Source organism: Rutilus rutilus, assembly GCF_951802725.1.
Source record: "Rutilus rutilus genome assembly, chromosome: 5".
NCBI classification, from domain to species: Eukaryota; Metazoa; Chordata; class Actinopteri; order Cypriniformes; family Leuciscidae; genus Rutilus; species Rutilus rutilus.
In genome coordinates this window covers 5,200,244-5,217,161 of record NC_140213.1, presented here as the reverse complement: position 1 = coordinate 5,217,161, position 16,918 = coordinate 5,200,244, and the positions used below count along the sequence as shown (strand labels likewise).

Genomic DNA, 16,918 nt, shown 5'->3' with positions numbered 1-16,918 from the left:
TTAAACAAAACTCAAAGCAATTGGTCAATTATCTTTCCAGTGATTGACAGCTTGGCTCTGCCTCTTTATTCAGTTTTCCAAAATGGCCCGTGAACACTGAGCAAGACCACCACCATGATCGGAGGACTCTTCATCTACAACCACAAGGGCGAGGTGCTGATCTCCCGTGTCTACCGTGATGACATCGGGTAAGTCAGTGTGGTTTGTGAAATGTGTGTGTGTGTGTGGTTGTGTTTAGAATATAGTCTTTAATTGCTTCAACAGGAAGTAGATCTAGGTTTTAACATCAAGGGTATGTGTGCTTGTTCATTTCAGCTCCCATCTTTGTGCTCCTTTAAGCTTCTATCATTTGTTTTGCCCCCCCCCCCCCCCCCCCCCCCCCCCCCCCCCCCCCCCCCATCCCTGTGTTTTACCCCCACCTGCACCTTCAGTAGGGATATAAAGAGAGAGAGTGAGATCACATAAAGAGGACTTTTAGAACACGGCCTCTGATTGTGTGGAAGTTCCGTTCTGGAATATTCAGGCGATCGTCTAGTCATGGTCTGTTCAGAGGAGGGTTGCTATGGATACATCGCTGCCAACTCGTACTGTCGCAGTGTGTGTGTTCATGCACGCGTGCAGGGCTGTGTGAGAAAGCGAGATCATTCGATGAAGTCGCAGTGCGTGTCCATGTCGAGCATGCCTGGAGGAAAGGGAACTCTGGGATGGAGGAGAGAGGGGATGAAAACGTGCATGTAGTAAGGCTGTGCGATATTGGCAAAAATAATATCTCGATATTTTCTGGGTTTTTGTCGATAACGATGTTTTGCTGAGTGTGTTATTGTGCTGGTACCGTGGCAGGTTTAGGACTGCTGTGAACAGCTGACTCCTGAAGTTTTTTGTTGTGATTCATATTCTGTGCAGTGGTTAGTTTGCAGCAGTGATAAAAATACATTTTTCCAATAAGTTTAAATTTATATTTTACCTTTTATCTGCATTTTTACCTTTATAAGGGCATTTTTTTTCTTTCCTAATTAAATGTAGCCTATGCATCATGTACCATTACATTTATTCAATAAATTCATTTAGTATAAGACACTATAGGGCTGTTACCAATCAAATGATATCAGGATCAACAATTGCAATGCAGAGGAAGCACAGACGCTGCATCTGAAGTGGCATTTAGATGTAAACAGACTGTTTAATGCAGCTCAGAGGTGACATAAATGAATTTAACATGCAGTTACAAATGCATAAGTAGTGTTTTGATGTTTTAAAACATTGATGATATATGAAATGATTTTAAAATTGAAAAGATACTTTAATATGAAACTAAAACCACCAGAATGTGGCGGCAATGAGCGGTTAATGAGCGAATCACTGATTCCTTCAAATGGACTGAAACACCGTCCCGATGGTCTTTCCGCAGGAGGAATGCGGTGGATGCGTTCCGTGTGAACGTGATCCACGCGCGTCAGCAGGTGCGCTCGCCCGTCACCAACATCGCCCGCACCAGCTTCTTCCACGTCAAGCGCTCCAACATCTGGCTGGCTGCCGTTACCAAGCAGAATGTCAACGCAGCCATGGTGTTCGAGTTCCTCTACAAGATGTGTGACGTCATGACCGCCTATTTCGGCAAGATCAGCGAGGAGAACATCAAGAACAACTTCGTGCTGATCTACGAGCTTCTAGACGGTAAGATGGCTCACTTTTCCATTCAGCAGAATGATTCCCTACATTATTATCCTTGCGTGTTGCTTGACTGTGACGTTGGTTATGCTGCAGTTCCCTTCTCAGCCACGAACTCTCCCGCAACTGTTGTGCTGTTGTTTTTTTAGGTTTTGATTTTTATGAAATGTTGATGAGAAAATCAAAGCCTAAAGAAAATACTGCACAGACAGACAGACATCTCCTCTGCTCCCTGAGATATGGATGCTGTTGATGTTGATTTACATTTGAGCTCAAATCAAGTCACATTTATTCATAGAGTGCTTCATACAATACAGATTGTTTCACAGCAGCTTCACAGTAATAAACGGGAAAATAACAGTGTCAAAGTGAGTCAGATATGAAACGCCTTCAATTTCAGCTATAAAGCAGCTTTACAGAACTGTGTCATGACTGATTATATTGTACCATAACCTTAAAATCCCTTGTGATACCTGATGTGTAAGACATGGCATGGATTGGTGAGCATAGCTTTCTTTCCCGCTATGACTTATTTTTTTATTTATTTTTTTACAGCCAGTACCTGTTTAAGCTATTTTACTTACATTTACAATTTACATTTATGCAATTGGCATACGCTTTTATCCAAAGCGACTTACATTGCATTTCAAGGTACACATTTACATTCTTATCAGTTCTTGCTTTCCCTGGGAATCGAACCCATGACCTTGGCGTTGCAAGCACCAATGCTCTACTGTTTGAGCTACAGGAAAGTCTTCCCTTGCCCACTTGACAGACTTTACACTGGACGAAAGCAATAATGATACATTTTTAGAATAAATTCCAGCCAGATTGTTGGGAAAGTATATCAAATATAAGCATAAGTGCAATATAATTTAAAGTAACAAAAAGAGGACAAAATTGTCTCTCTTCAATGATTTTGAGTTTTGTTTCAACCGCAGATGTGTGCTCTAGAAACAGCGGTATTCTTGCTTCCTATTTTACACACACACACACAAACACAAACAAACAAACCCTCGAACCTTCCATAAAATAATCTTCTATGAAGTTCAATAAGGTTGAAGTGAATTACAAGGGCAATCGCAGGCTTCATTTCACAAGAAAAGTGTTGTGAGTAGGGGTGTAACAATATATCATGCCACAATGTATCGCAATATAAAAATGCAACAATACGTATCGTGGATACTGGATAGTTCACCCAAAATTAAAAAAATTACTGTGTGAGAAAAAAATTCAAGTTTTCAGAGTTTTAGTGTCTGTACTACATTAAACTGCTATATATAATGTTGATTATAATGTATAATAATGCAATGGGGGGATATTTGTGGGTGCTGATAATGCCAAATTTCGTATGTTACCAGTAAAAAGTGGCCTAGATTTATGTTAAATATATCTAGTGCAAGCATATTTGTCTAAAATAATTCTGTATTTTCAGCTTCAGAATCATAAATATTTTTATTCTGGTGTCACCATTGTCCTTGGGTTACAAGCACCAAGTCCAAGCCTATTCATTTAACCCCACAATGTAATATCAAAAGTTAGTATTTTAATCAACAGTAAAAAATGTGTTAACCTTTTGTTATATGTCTTGGAGTATCGCAATGATATCGTATCGTGAGTTCAGTATCGTGATATGTATCGAATCAGGACATGAGGGTATCGTTACACCACTAGTTGTGAGAAATGCACGCTTTGCTCAGTTACGATTACAATGGCTGGTCTGGCCTGCCGGCATTTTAGTGTTTTTCCTAAAAATGCTCTACGTAATTTATACCGTTTGAAATGCAGTAGGCCTATACATTCTATACACGAAGCTCACTTACTGACAGACGGCTGCTTTCAAATGCTCACGTTGGCTTTGAGAGGAGCGCTCGCAGCACAGGACTCAGTGTAAGGAGTTAAATGCACTTGCATCTCAAACTGCTTTTATGACGAAATTAATGTAAATACAGTCAGTTATGTCTTTTTCTAAAAAAAATCGTTCCAAATTTGTTTAAACTTTCTTTATATACCAATACATAATTAAAATGTAAGTACTCTGAAAAAGAGAGTATAAAAATCGAGTGTTTGTAGTCCTCTCAGGGCGCAATAAACACAGCTACTTATTTCCATTCGGAACGAATGAAACGATTGGCTGGGCGACTGTCACTCTCCCTCGCTACCATGGCTACCACCCCTGCCGCTACAGGAGCTGCCCACATGCGCGTGCCCGTTTGACTCGAGGAGGCGAAGAGGCACGGAAGATAGGAAGAATCACAATAATGGCAGAGAAAGAGCAGTCAAAATCCCCAGTACCTGCATATACAGTCAGCGAAGGCAAACAAGGCAAAAAAAGGAACTAGTAAGGTAGAAAGGTAGGCTACTTGTCACCGGAGTGTAACGTTAGTCCTCATCAGAGCCAACAGTGCTTTCATCGTGGAAGCTCTTACATGCAAAACACCGTATATGTTATGAATCTTACACAAAATTCACCTTCATCACAGTGTAACTGATGGTAATGGGAAAACGTGTATCAATGCAACCTGTTTTTAGCTTTGCCTTATGTTACTAGCTCGTTACCGAATCAAACTCAATATATTTTAAACTTTACCAGTATCGATATGCTAGCTTGATAGTGAGTACTAACAGCCATGTTAGTTGTTTATATTCATAATGATAAAGTTAGGTATTTTATTACATGTGATTCTGACATGATGTCACTACATGCGCTGGCAAACACGTCCTCCTCCAGCTGAGCGGTCGGCATCGCACGTTCATGTGTTTTGGGGGCGTGGCTTTGGAAGGAGCCCAGAAGGGAGGGGGTGGGAGTGAATGGAATAAGTAGCTGTGTTTATTGCAGTCCTGAGAGGACTACAGACACTCGATTTTAAGTATGTATGAGTACTTACATTTTAAGTATGTATTGGTATATAAAGACAGTTTAAACAAATTTGGGAAAAAGTTTTTTTAGAAAAATCCTGCCTACCCTGCCTTTAAGGGATTAGACAGACAGGACAACACATCTGATCTGTCGCAACAGATCTGTTCATTAGTGTGAATACAGCCTTTTAGATTCCCACTGTCTATGATGTCATCAGTAATAAACAAACAGCAGAAAAGTGGCGAAAGAGAAAAATCACTAATTGTAACTGGAAAACGTTCAGATACTGAAAGATACTTTAAATAGTTTATTTGTTCCTCTTTATTTACTGTTTGATTGAATGTTTTGAAGCTATATTTAATTTTTAACATACAATTGTTTTGACTTAATTGTTTTTTTGTTTTGTTTTTTAAAGTACTTATAATTACATAAGTAATTAAATAAAAAAATGCACAAATAAATGTAAGATTTAAAGTCAGTAAACTAATTAAGAAAAAAAAAAAAAATCTGGTTGTGACTCCCAGAATCAGATCAGATCGTGAGGTCTAAAGATCCCCAACAGATGTGCTAACAGGCATGGACTTGAAGAGCAATGCTGCTGTATGAGTACAACACATACTCATAGCTTTTCTCTTTGGCCTCACTATAGAGATCCTGGATTTCGGGTACCCCCAGAACTCTGAGACCGGAGCCTTAAAGACCTTCATTACTCAACAGGGTATTAAGAGCCAGGTACGTTCTGCTTGACACTCCAGCATATGGTTCGTTTGGTTTTTTTAATATGCTTTATGAAAATGGACACCGTTAATGTACCTGTAGCAGGAATGTGGAAACTGAACTGTGTGTTAATGTTTCTGACACCCTCGTCTTCACATCACCGCTCACCACGTGACTGATGACCTGTAACTCACCGCGTCCAGCATCATGTAAGCACAGTTATTCTTTTACAGCTCTAGAGTTCAGTAGTGCCATTTTTTTTTTGTAGGCCAGCCTGGAAGTTAGCATCACTCTGGCTCCCTCAATAAAACCCCAATGGGATTTTTCAATTGGCTTTTGGATTATTGCAGAAAATGATATGTGCAAATGACACAATTCTTCGTCTTCTTCACAGATGAACACAATAGGGATGCTCATAATTAACTGGTTAACTGACAGTAAGAGTAACTGACAGTAAGAGTTTTGACTGATTAATACTCTCAGTTGAACGGTTAATGACATTTTTCAAGATTTTTTTTAAAACGCTTTGCTGCATGGTTAAAAAATATGCTATACATATAAAATTTTGTTTTTTTGAGAGATAATCACCCCCCCACCAGATAATTTGCATATAAGTCGCATTTTATTATTACATCAATTTAAAATACCAGTAAATAAAACGTAATATTTACAAGCATTATAAAGACTGCAAACATCCCCTCACGTCACAATTTTTTTTTCAATTTAACGCCATTCAGAACAGAACAAGAATGAAAAATAAACGTCAAGCCAAAACAAATTCATTTAAAGGGACAGTGTGTAGGTTTTTAGATATTTTATTATCTAAAATCAATATTTTTATTCATAAATATGTCCTCAATGGTGTACAAATACCTCTGCTAATTATCTGACTTATCCTCATAAACAAAGAATTTATTATCTTTATATACATGGGACGGGTAGGTCCACGGAGGCTTCCATGTAGTTCCGCCATCTTGAAAAACTATAATAGCAGAGAGGGACAAAAAGTACTAGGCCAACGCGTTTCCACAACGCGTTTCGTTCAGAGCCAGCGTCACGTGACTGAAGCCAGCAGAAGCGGAGGAGCAGAGCAGTGAGAGGCGCTTGTCACGGCCCCGGCAAGTTTAAAAGGCTGCACTGTACGGTTATTTATAATGGAGGAGTCCATACATATGCTGAGTCACAGGATAAGGAGTCCTCGTCGTCGAAAAAGTCCAACATAGACCGTAAAAGGAAACGTGACCGGAGATTACAAAAACAAGGGTTAATGTCGGGATAGCTAATGCAGGAGAAAGCTTTCAAAAGAGACGTCTTAATTACAAGCTTTTTTTCATTGCTTGGTTGTGTACTTTATTATATAGACAGTAGAACATTTATAGTTAAAAGTTAAACAGGCTCTTTGATGAATAGCAGCTATTGAGTAAAGTAGAGAAGGCCCTAAAAACAAGGTTGTAAGTTTTGTTTGTTCAAAACTGTAACATTCGTTTGTTCGTTGTGTCAAGTTGCAGTTTGTTTGAAATAACAAACCAGTTCACCCGAAGGAAAACTCGATGAAGTGTTATTATAAGACATCCCGTCATAGCTTTTTGGTACATAACGGCTACCGTAGATGCAACACGCATTTGAAAAAGCGAGGCGCTGGAGAGCATTATTTGTTTGAATGCAAAATACAATTTCACCGCTAGATGGGAGAAATTCCTACACAATGTCCCTTTAAAGCGAAACAGAAACAGAAACCTGTGTTGGGCTCACATAGACAACCTCGCTCTTTTGGAAAAAAAATCCAAATGTTTCCATATTCGCATGTATCTGGATGCGAACTATTATTTATTTATATAAACTAGGCTTTGAACTTCACTCATGTTCCAATATCCATGTAAAATCATCCTCGTCTGTCACAAAAATGAACCAAAACTCATGTCGCAGTTTTTTATTTTTTATTTTTATTTTGTTAATCTGTTAATTTAAGTGAATTATATTTTGCGCATTTATTATGTATGATTGTGCTTTGTTTTTCTCTCTTCACAGAAGCGCTGCAGGTGCGTGATGTGACGATGTGTGAATCTGTTCAACTGTTGTTTATGTTGCAGTCACATGACATCACCACCATTAAGCTTCTGGCAACTCTTTATTTAAAAAAAACATTCCCTGAAAGGTCGAGTTATAATAGTTTGCTAGGGCCAATTATAAAGACGGGGCTGTGAAAGCGACTTGTGAGGAGATGAGTTTACGTGTTTAATGTGATGACATTTAATGTCCCCGACAATCTCTATAGTCCCATTTAGAAGCTGTAAATAAAATCACAAGGTTGTGTATTTTATGATGTTGAATAAAACATGAAACTATTTTGAGCTTGTGTTCATCACAGACCTTACTTCAGGCATTTAACCAAAAACCCATTCAACAAACCCATTGGCTTCAGGACGATGGAGCCAGAAGTGCTACAATTATAAATTGTTTCCAGGTTTTGGCCTACAAAAGTGTGTCATCCCTGCAGCGCTTTATACCTCACATTTAATATATTTTCAATGATGTTTTCCCATGACACCTCATAATGTGTAATACACAAATTGTCTGGCTTGTTTTTTTTGGGCTGTGCTCATGTTTTTCTTGCACGTTCTTCTCAGACGAAAGAGGAGCAGTCTCAGATCACCAGTCAGGTGACTGGACAGATCGGCTGGAGACGTGAAGGCATCAAATATCGCCGCAATGAACTCTTCCTGGATGTACTGGAAAGTGTGAACTTGCTGATGTCACCGCAGGGTGAGTGTTCCTGTCTTCCACTGGCCAAATAGTTGCAGTACATTCATGGTTGAGAATTACAGTACTACTAATTTTACTATCATCCATCTCTGTGTAATGAAACTGCACATGAATGAGGCGTTTATGTAGTGCTGTACTATGTTCTAATGTACATCCAAAGCACTTAACAATCATATCAGAGGTCTCTCCTCAACCACCACCAGTGGATGATGCGACGGCTTCCAGTGCGCTCACCACACCAGATATAGGTGGAGAGAGATTGATAGAGCCAATTCAGTGGATAGGGATTATTTGGAGGCCATGATTGATAAAGACCAATGGAGGGAATATGGCCAGGACTCTTTTTTTTAAATGACCACAGAGAGTGAGGACCTCGGTTTGGTGCTTGTTACAGTAAAGTGTCCCCATCACTAACACCTCTTCCAGCACTACCCTAGTTTTCCCAGGAGGTGTCCCATCCTACTGACCAGGCTCAGCCCTGCTTGGCTTCAGTGGGCATGATAAAGCTGTGGCGATAGTGATTGTGTTCTGTGCGTCTGTGTGCAGGTCAGGTGTTGAGCGCCCATGTGTCGGGGCGTGTGGTGATGAAGAGCTACCTGAGTGGAATGCCAGAGTGCAAGTTCGGCATGAACGACAAGATTGTCATCGACAAGCAGGGCAAAGGTGGCACTACTGATGACACGGGCAAGAGGTGAGTTGGATGACACTCGTATGGAAATATGAGGGCTGCTGTGGTGAGTAAACCGTTGAACAAGAGGGGTTTTTTGTTTGTTTTTTACCAATTGCCATATAATGACTCCTCATAAGGTCAGAGTAAAGTGTTCTAAATTTAAATGATAAAAATTCTTCTTTACATTTTTTTTTATTGAATCTAGCATTAGCATTTGTATCTCTATTTCACAAACCTCCTGCAGTTCTAGCATGAGCCCCTAGAGGTTCACAAACCCACATTTGAGAACCTGAGTAAAAAAATAAAGAGTTAATAAGTGACACTGCACTGCTGATATATTTTTTCATATATTTTTCAATCCCTCCCCTCCAACCACCTGTCAAATAGTTATAGTTTTCAGTCACGTGACTAGCGCAGAGACCTGGAGGGTAAAACATTCACAGAACTAGGCCTAGGCCTGTACATTTTTCATTTGTTTCAAGCCACGAACATTTAGATCACCTCTCAAAAACAAAGATATGTGAACAGACTGCAAGTTTTAGGCACTTGCGGTCCATATTCAGCTCCTGCTGCAGTATTTCAACCACTTAAAACAGCAGGAAACGCTTAATGTGAAAAACACTTAACATGCCCTAATGTACTAAGAAGACGGTGATATTATAATATCAAATTCAATATACACTTTATTGATGATGCATACTATATACAGGCAAGCACATGAATTCAGAGTATGACCAAAATTTTTTATTGTACATCAATGGAAAATGGTTAATGTAAAACTTGAACTGTGTTCATATTTTGGGTTGATCTGTACAATAGCATGTTTTATTAATAAGGTGTGTACTGAATTTGGTCCTCTAATATTACTGTCCTAATGCATTAAGCACATTCTTTATCATGGTTTTCTATGGGAAAACTCTTAACATGGAAGTTAGCGTTCATATGCTTGCCTGTATATAGTACGCATCATCAATAAGGTGTGTACTGAGTTAAGTCTTTTCTTTAGTACATTTAGGACAAACCTGGTGGGAAGTAGAGGAAAGCTTAGCCTTTGTTTTGTCCTCCATGTCGGCATTCCTATAAGTGTAACATCTAAGAATAGGAACTTTTCACAGTCCATTCAGTTCCTGACTAATTAAATCCTGTTGAATGTTTTGTTTAACTTGGAAGTGCATCACTTTGTTGAAGTAAAGCCATTTCATGTCGACTTTAAGGACTAAATAATGTATAGGATATGCTCCTATTTTGATTATAGCATCCTTCTCAGCATAATTTTTGATAAAGCCTAATGAGCACCCAGGAGTACAAAAGTGCTGAAAGGTAAGATATGCCATGAAGTGCAGAACATTTGGACACGATAATTACAGGAAGTCTCACATGGAGCAAATTCGTTCTCCCTGGTTCCTTTATTTTCTGTAACATACCGTCTTAGTCTCTCTCTCTCTCTCTCCCCCTGTTGCCTTTTGTGCTGGTACTGTTGGTATTTGTATCTTTACTGAGGAATGTTTTGTTGTGAGGTGCCGTTTGTTTTAGCCCTTTATTTTTTCCTTTTTGTTCTGTTGATTTGTGTGCCTCTCTCCTCTCTCCCGCTGGACTTCAGTGAGTTGGGAGGCAGGTAGTGTAACTCTCACTCCGGACATCACCTGATCTATCACCTTCACTCAGTCCTGTCTTAGCCGTTTGTCATGCCATCAAACGTCTCAGTAAAGATGATCTTTTTGCATGGGATGACACTGCCTTTGCCTCCTGATATGTGAGGAAGTGTGTAAGTGAGGTAACTGTAAGTGAAGGAGCGTAGCTTTTTCTTTAGTCCATTTGTCTCGTCTCATACCGACAGTCTTTCCCCCTGTCTTGTTTTACTGAAGAGCCTCTTCCCTGAACTGATAGCCACTCTCATTAGAGTCTGTGTTAAAGTCGATCTCTTTTCTTGTGACCCCTCAAACGCCTCTGACCACAGCAATAATGCTTTATTTCTTCTAATCTGGTATCGGCAAATCACAGACCTTGCAGTTTTGTTGTGGTCACAGTGCTAGAAGCAAACATCCTTCCCAACATAATGGCAGTATAGAAGACATGATGATGTGCATTATGGGTAATAGAGGTTGGCGGTATGACCAATATATTGCATAATCTAAAAACTGTATGTATTACAATATACACTACCATTCAAAAGTTTAAGGGTCAGTATGTTTTTTTTTTTTGTTGTTGAAAGCAATGAATACTTTTGTTCTGCAACGATGCATTAAATTGATCAAAGGCGACAGAAAAGACATTTATAATGTTACAAAAGATTTAAAATAAATGCTTTTCTTTTGAACGTTCTATTTAATCCTGGAGGAAATGCATCACAGTTTCCACAAAATATGAAGCAGCACAACTGTTTTCAACATTGATAATAATAAGAAATGTTTCTTGAGCAGAAATTCATCATATAAGAATGATTTCTGAAGGATCATGTGACACTGAAGACTGGAGTAATGATGCTGAAAATTCAGCTTTGTATCCTGGGAATAAAATGTAATTTATTTTAAAATAGAAAATTGTAATAATATTTCACAATATAACTGTTTACTGATTATTTATTAGATTTTTTTATTTTTATTAAATAAATACAGCATTTTTTATTAAACATAAGAGACTTTATCGACCCCAAAACTTTTGAAGTGGTAGTTTATTTATTTTGAATGGAAATCAAGTAAAAATAGTTATAATACACTTTATTTTACAATGTCCTTGATACACGTTACATGTATTTACTGTAATTACATGCATGCACCAAACACATGCATACACTGTCAATTAATATTACTCTGTACTTAAATGTAAAATGTGGGGAATAATATTATCTAAAGTACTCTGTAACAAGGACACCTTTAAAATAAAGCGTGACTTGGTTTAGAGATTGAATAAGACATGTTTTTTTTGATAATTCACTGAATGAAAAATACTTAATCTAATTTATTTTGGATCTTGAACATTTACTCGGTTATGTTATTGGAACAAACTGTCACATTATGCAACACAAGTACACAAAACAAATTTGACACATCTTACACGTCACATCTTAACACATTTCGACTTGTTTGGGACACGTCACACTTTGTATTTTCACATTATTCATCACTCATTTTAATACATAAAGTAGCCCTTCTCACCAATAGCCATCTAAATATATGTCTTGCGTTATATCAGAATCTCTACCAGTTGACTCTTTTCTACCGTCGCACAGTATATACCGTCATGCCGCCCGCCCTTAATGAGTAGTGTGCGCGTGTGTGTGTGTGTGTGGTCTCTCTGCAGTCTCTGCTCGTTGCTCATTGTAGTGTTTCTCTCCTCTGTGTCCCCTGCTGCAGTGGGAAACAGTCCATTGCGATCGATGACTGCACGTTCCACCAGTGCGTCCGTCTCAGCAAGTTTGACTCCGAGCGCAGTATTAGCTTCATCCCTCCCGACGGAGAGTATGAGCTCATGAGGTCAGTGAAGAGTGTGTGTGCGTGTATGTCTGTGCTCACACATCCGCAAGCACACAATGACAGTGGCTTTGTCTCAGGTACCGCACCACTAAAGACATCATCCTCCCCTTCCGCGTCATCCCATTGGTCCGTGAGGTGGGCCGCACCAAGCTGGAGGTAAAGGTGGTGATCAAGTCCAACTTCAAGCCCTCCCTCCTGGCACAGAAGATAGAGGTGAGACGTACAGCAGAAATAACCTTCATTAGCCGATGGACGTGCTATATTGGTTGAACATGTTGTGTAAAACACGGTTGTGTCTCTACAGGTGCGCATTCCCACTCCACTCAACACCAGTGGGGTTCAGGTCATCTGTATGAAGGGAAAAGCCAAGTACAAAGCCAGTGAGAACGCCATTGTTTGGAAGTACGGCTTGATTTATTTATTTATTTATTTTTAATCTCCTGCACTTGTATAAATTCAGTACCTTCATTTGCATTTTCATCTGTTTTGGCAAAAATGTTGCCCAGTGCAGATGGTGAGACATTTATTTCAGTATCTGGGATAAAGTAATCACTACTTGACAAGGTAAACAGGGATCAGGCCATTCTCACATTACCCTCAAAATGTTCAGTTTCACATCCCACTGTTTAATTTTACCCTTCTACTCAGTGAGTGAGGAACTGATAAAACCAAACTCGCATAAGACTTCTTGCATTGCATAAACAACAATTTTACCCACCCCGAAATAAAAATAGGTTAGATATTAAATAAGACATGTTTTAGGATAATTCAGTGAATGAAAGATACTTAATCTTATTTATTTTCTCATTATTTGGAACTTGGACATATACTCAATATTGTAACTTATGAATATGTCACATTATGCAACACAAGTACTCAAAACAAATATGACTCTAAATTTTGATTGGATGAGCCACATTTGATGCTGTTGTATTATTGACATTATCAGTTAAAATCTCAATTAATGCACCAAGTTGAGAGATTTCTTGCCAGTCGTAAACAATGTAAAGCTTGCCTGTTGTGTCTGACAACACATTATATTTCAATGTTCGGTTTCAAATCCCACTGTTTAGTTTAAGCTTTCTACTAAGTGAAGATTTGATAAAAACCAAACTCGCTTCAAGACGTTATAAACTGTGCTCCAACTGTGAAGGAAAATCTGAGAATAGTGGAGAATTTTAAGTTTGTTTCAGAACCGTAAGTCAGGAAAATTAGTTTATTTAATCCATCCATCCGCCCGCCCGTCCTTTACAATAATAAATAGAATCATTAAAAGCTATTAACTCAAGATTGGTACCTGACATATAAATTAAATTGTTATAAATCAAAATTGTCAATGTCATTGGATGTTGAGATGTGGGCGTGGTGCCCAAAAGTGGAGATGGATGAACGTGAGCTTGCAGGGGCGGGTTTAAGCTACTAAATGATCCTACGCATGTTTTCACAAAAGATCCAGTTATGTCATTTTGATCAAAATTACGAGGTTAGTTTTCTCAAAAAATTTAATCTACATGAATGAATCTTTCACACTAAGGTCTATTACATGCATTTAGAAAATAAATAGGGTGAATTTATTGCATGCCAACTTTAAAAATACTTATGAGCAACTGGAAAAGCCATGTGAATTTATTGATCAAAAAGGTGTTGAATATCCATGACCTGCGATGCTTTGCATGGAGCTGATGTTTGTTGTTGGTTCTTTTGTAGGATCAAGCGAATGGCTGGCATGAAGGAGTCTCAGATCAGCGCTGAGATCGAGCTGCTACCCACTAATGACAAAAAGAAGTGGGCTCGTCCACCCATCTCAATGAACTTTGAGGTCAGCTTGAGTCCCTGAAGAGCCCCAACTTCTTTCACACATTGACTTAAAACACACTTCTTGTTCAGGATGTTCTGCGATTATTCTACAACAGCATAGTCTCTAAATCTGGATGGATATTTTTGTTCTTGTTTTAAGTGGCACACCAGTTATGCTGAAACAACAGTAAACCAGTTTAAAAATATTTTGGGGTAACACTTAACAAAAATGTCTAATTTATGATCATCAGTTGTAATATATTTTTTCATAATTTACTAACCTTTTTAATGTTAGTCAATAAAAATTGGTTCACCGTGCATTAAATAATGTTACCAGATACAAATTTTGATCTTAAAAATCTCTTAGTAAATCCTGAGATAAACTAGCCTGGAAATCCAGACCTAAATCTGAAAGATTAATGGTCTGGCATCGACTAATGAAAATCGAGGGGCGGCACCAAGCATGCATTTGAAAATCTCACTGCACGCAATTGGATAACACTACGACCAATCACAACAAGCCCCATACGCTTAGCTACCAGCGGAGCTAACTGGTAGATTAGACTCTTGCCGTATCCGGTCGGCAAAACAGCAAAAACGCCCTTCTTGCAAAGGAAGGATTCGAGCGGCGTCTTCCGTTCCTCTTTTAGATAAAAAGCCAAGTCTAACTCGTTCATTGTAGCGGCCAAAGCCGTTTCAAACAACTGGTGTTCATCCATAGCCATCTTGCAATGTTTACTAATGACTTCGACGTTACAGCGCTGTCGTCATCTTTAGCTCGCCTCTGGCCCGCCTATATCAGATAACCCGATGTGATTGGTGCAGCTCAGATACAAGGGCATATTTAATGAGCATCATTACTGGACACCAGAGTAACTCACTGAGCAAATTCAACTTGTGCTCTCGCGAGAACTCTGGATTTCCAGGGTACAGATAAACATGGATGATGAAAAAAATACTTCTACATCATTAATCTTAGTTAATGTTTACTAATATTTACAAATGAAACCTTGTAAAATGTCAGTGTTTTGTTTAGAAATGTCTTTAGATGGATGATTTTCTTTAGGCAGTCTCTGTTTAACTAAGCGAAGTGTGAATTTTCTGTCTCCTTCCAGGTACCGTTTGCTCCATCAGGACTGAAAGTGCGCTACCTGAAGGTCTTCGAGCCGAAGCTGAACTACAGCGACCATGATGTCATCAAATGGGTGCGTTACATCGGCCGCAGTGGCATCTATGAGACCCGCTGCTAACAGCAGCCCCTCCGTAAGGAGGGGGGAGAGACGTAGACCAATAGATGGGCGGGATGAACAGAGGACGAGGAGAATGGAGTTATTCATTGTCTCACTCTCCCCTCCCTCCCTCCCTCCCTCAACTTTTTATACGGGGCTCTGTTCACAACGAAAGCATCAACAAAGGGGAACACTAAAAGAACATCTAAAACCTCACAAATCCAAACAAAGGTGCCCTTCAGAATAAAACGTAGTTTATCTGCAACGATTAAAAATAGTTTATCCTCATGAATCATCCCCTCCACTTGCTATGAGATGAGACGTAAACCCCCACTCATTTCTCCTTTCTAATTCTTCCACAACATGCATTCCAGACCCTCACTCCCCATTGATTCCCAGCTAATGTGGGGCCCTTTTCATCGCGTGATTAGCGCTGAACCTGTGTTCCTGCTCACAGTGTGGCCATTTCCTGCTCCTTAGTCCCTGTCTGCCAATCTGGACCCTGGAAACGTTACCCTTCATCCTTCATTTTTCGTAGTGGTCCCTCCTAAGAGTATCAAGTTAGGTATCGTCCGCGTTCTTGTTCTCAGTGAATTGGTGTAAATGTTAAGCCAGTGGCCCCACAATGTTGTTGAGCGTTAACTTTCCATTGTCCATAAAAATGGCTTTACGTACGCAAGTTACCATTTTGTCTTAATTTTTTTTGTCTCAACATAAAATACATTTTCAACGTGACCAAAATGAGTTGCGAAGATGTTTGAATTAAAGCAACAAATCATACTAATGCTTAAGTCTGTGTGCATATACCACCACGCCGATTCAGACGAGTTTTAGCTTACATTTGGTGTCATATAGTGAGTGGTGTGTACGTGTGTGGGTCAGGGGTCCCCAACATCTCTCAGGGACTTTGCATTTGTGAGTCTGTGTCACACTTTTAACTTTCATCATCATCTACCACTTTGTTTGCTTGACTGAAGTTTACCGGTTGAGTTGGATGGGCGAAATCTCTCCTTGCACTTCAACGTTTCTCCTGAGATTAGTTTGCCTGCAAATGCAACTTCAAAAAGATGCATTTTACTAAATACTTAAGAGGGGGGCTAGAATATTAGGGAGTCCCTCGGATGGTTCCTAGGGATGATCTCTAAACCTCTTTCCTTAGTCTTGATCTAAGGCAGGAGATTTCGGAGATGTCAAAACATATAAGCCGTGTCTGCCTTTTGAGGTCTAGAACGCTGTGCCGGCTCCTTTCATGTGCGTGACAACTCGACTCTGCGGAACATGCCAGAGGGTTTATCTTAATGCGAAGGCATTTTGGTTGAACAGCACAGAGATGGAAGCACAGTTTAGTCGACAAAAACTAACGTCTGCCCTCGACATTTGTGCTATCTACGTTACGTTTTAGACAACACTACAAACTCGACCCTGCAGATTTAAGTGTGCATCATCTTGAACGCTTTGGTCATAAACTTCCACCGTCTGACCTCAGTGTGTTTCAGCTCTGAGAGATGATGAGGCTCCTTTTGCAGTGTATCGTCTTCATTTGGTAACTTTGTGATGTTGTCTCAATCCTAATAAAATGTGTATTTGATTACTCTTAATGGAGTTAGTGTTTTTTTTATGTATTATATAAATGTTCCATTTGAATGCCATTTTAAATAAGGTATTCAAGTCTTCTCTCAATCTTTGTCATGATTGACAATTACAAATTCTTCATTAAATATTAGGTTTGTGGATGTGATCT

General features: G+C 39.2%; 1 protein-coding gene across 2 annotated transcripts in view; it reads left to right on the top strand.

The window, feature by feature from the left end:
• Positions 1-16,775, top strand: part of ap2m1b (adaptor related protein complex 2 subunit mu 1b) — an 18,376-nt gene extending 1,601 nt beyond the window's left edge. The window contains exons 2-12 of one of the 2 annotated variants that reach the window (XM_084409336.1): positions 74-188; positions 1,409-1,674; positions 5,178-5,260; positions 7,873-8,008; positions 8,555-8,699; positions 10,279-10,293; positions 12,032-12,151; positions 12,229-12,364; positions 12,456-12,553; positions 13,859-13,970; positions 15,064-16,775. In XM_084409336.1, coding sequence (XP_084265462.1) covers positions 115-188; positions 1,409-1,674; positions 5,178-5,260; positions 7,873-8,008; positions 8,555-8,699; positions 10,279-10,293; positions 12,032-12,151; positions 12,229-12,364; positions 12,456-12,553; positions 13,859-13,970; positions 15,064-15,198 — 1,320 coding nt within the window. In that variant the 5' untranslated portion in view covers positions 74-114 and the 3' untranslated portion in view covers positions 15,199-16,775. The remainder of the gene's footprint in view (positions 1-73; positions 189-1,408; positions 1,675-5,177; positions 5,261-7,872; positions 8,009-8,554; positions 8,700-10,278; positions 10,294-12,031; positions 12,152-12,228; positions 12,365-12,455; positions 12,554-13,858; positions 13,971-15,063) is intronic. The other variant, XM_084409337.1, reaches the window with a different exon arrangement.
• Positions 16,776-16,918: the final 143 nt, after the last annotated feature.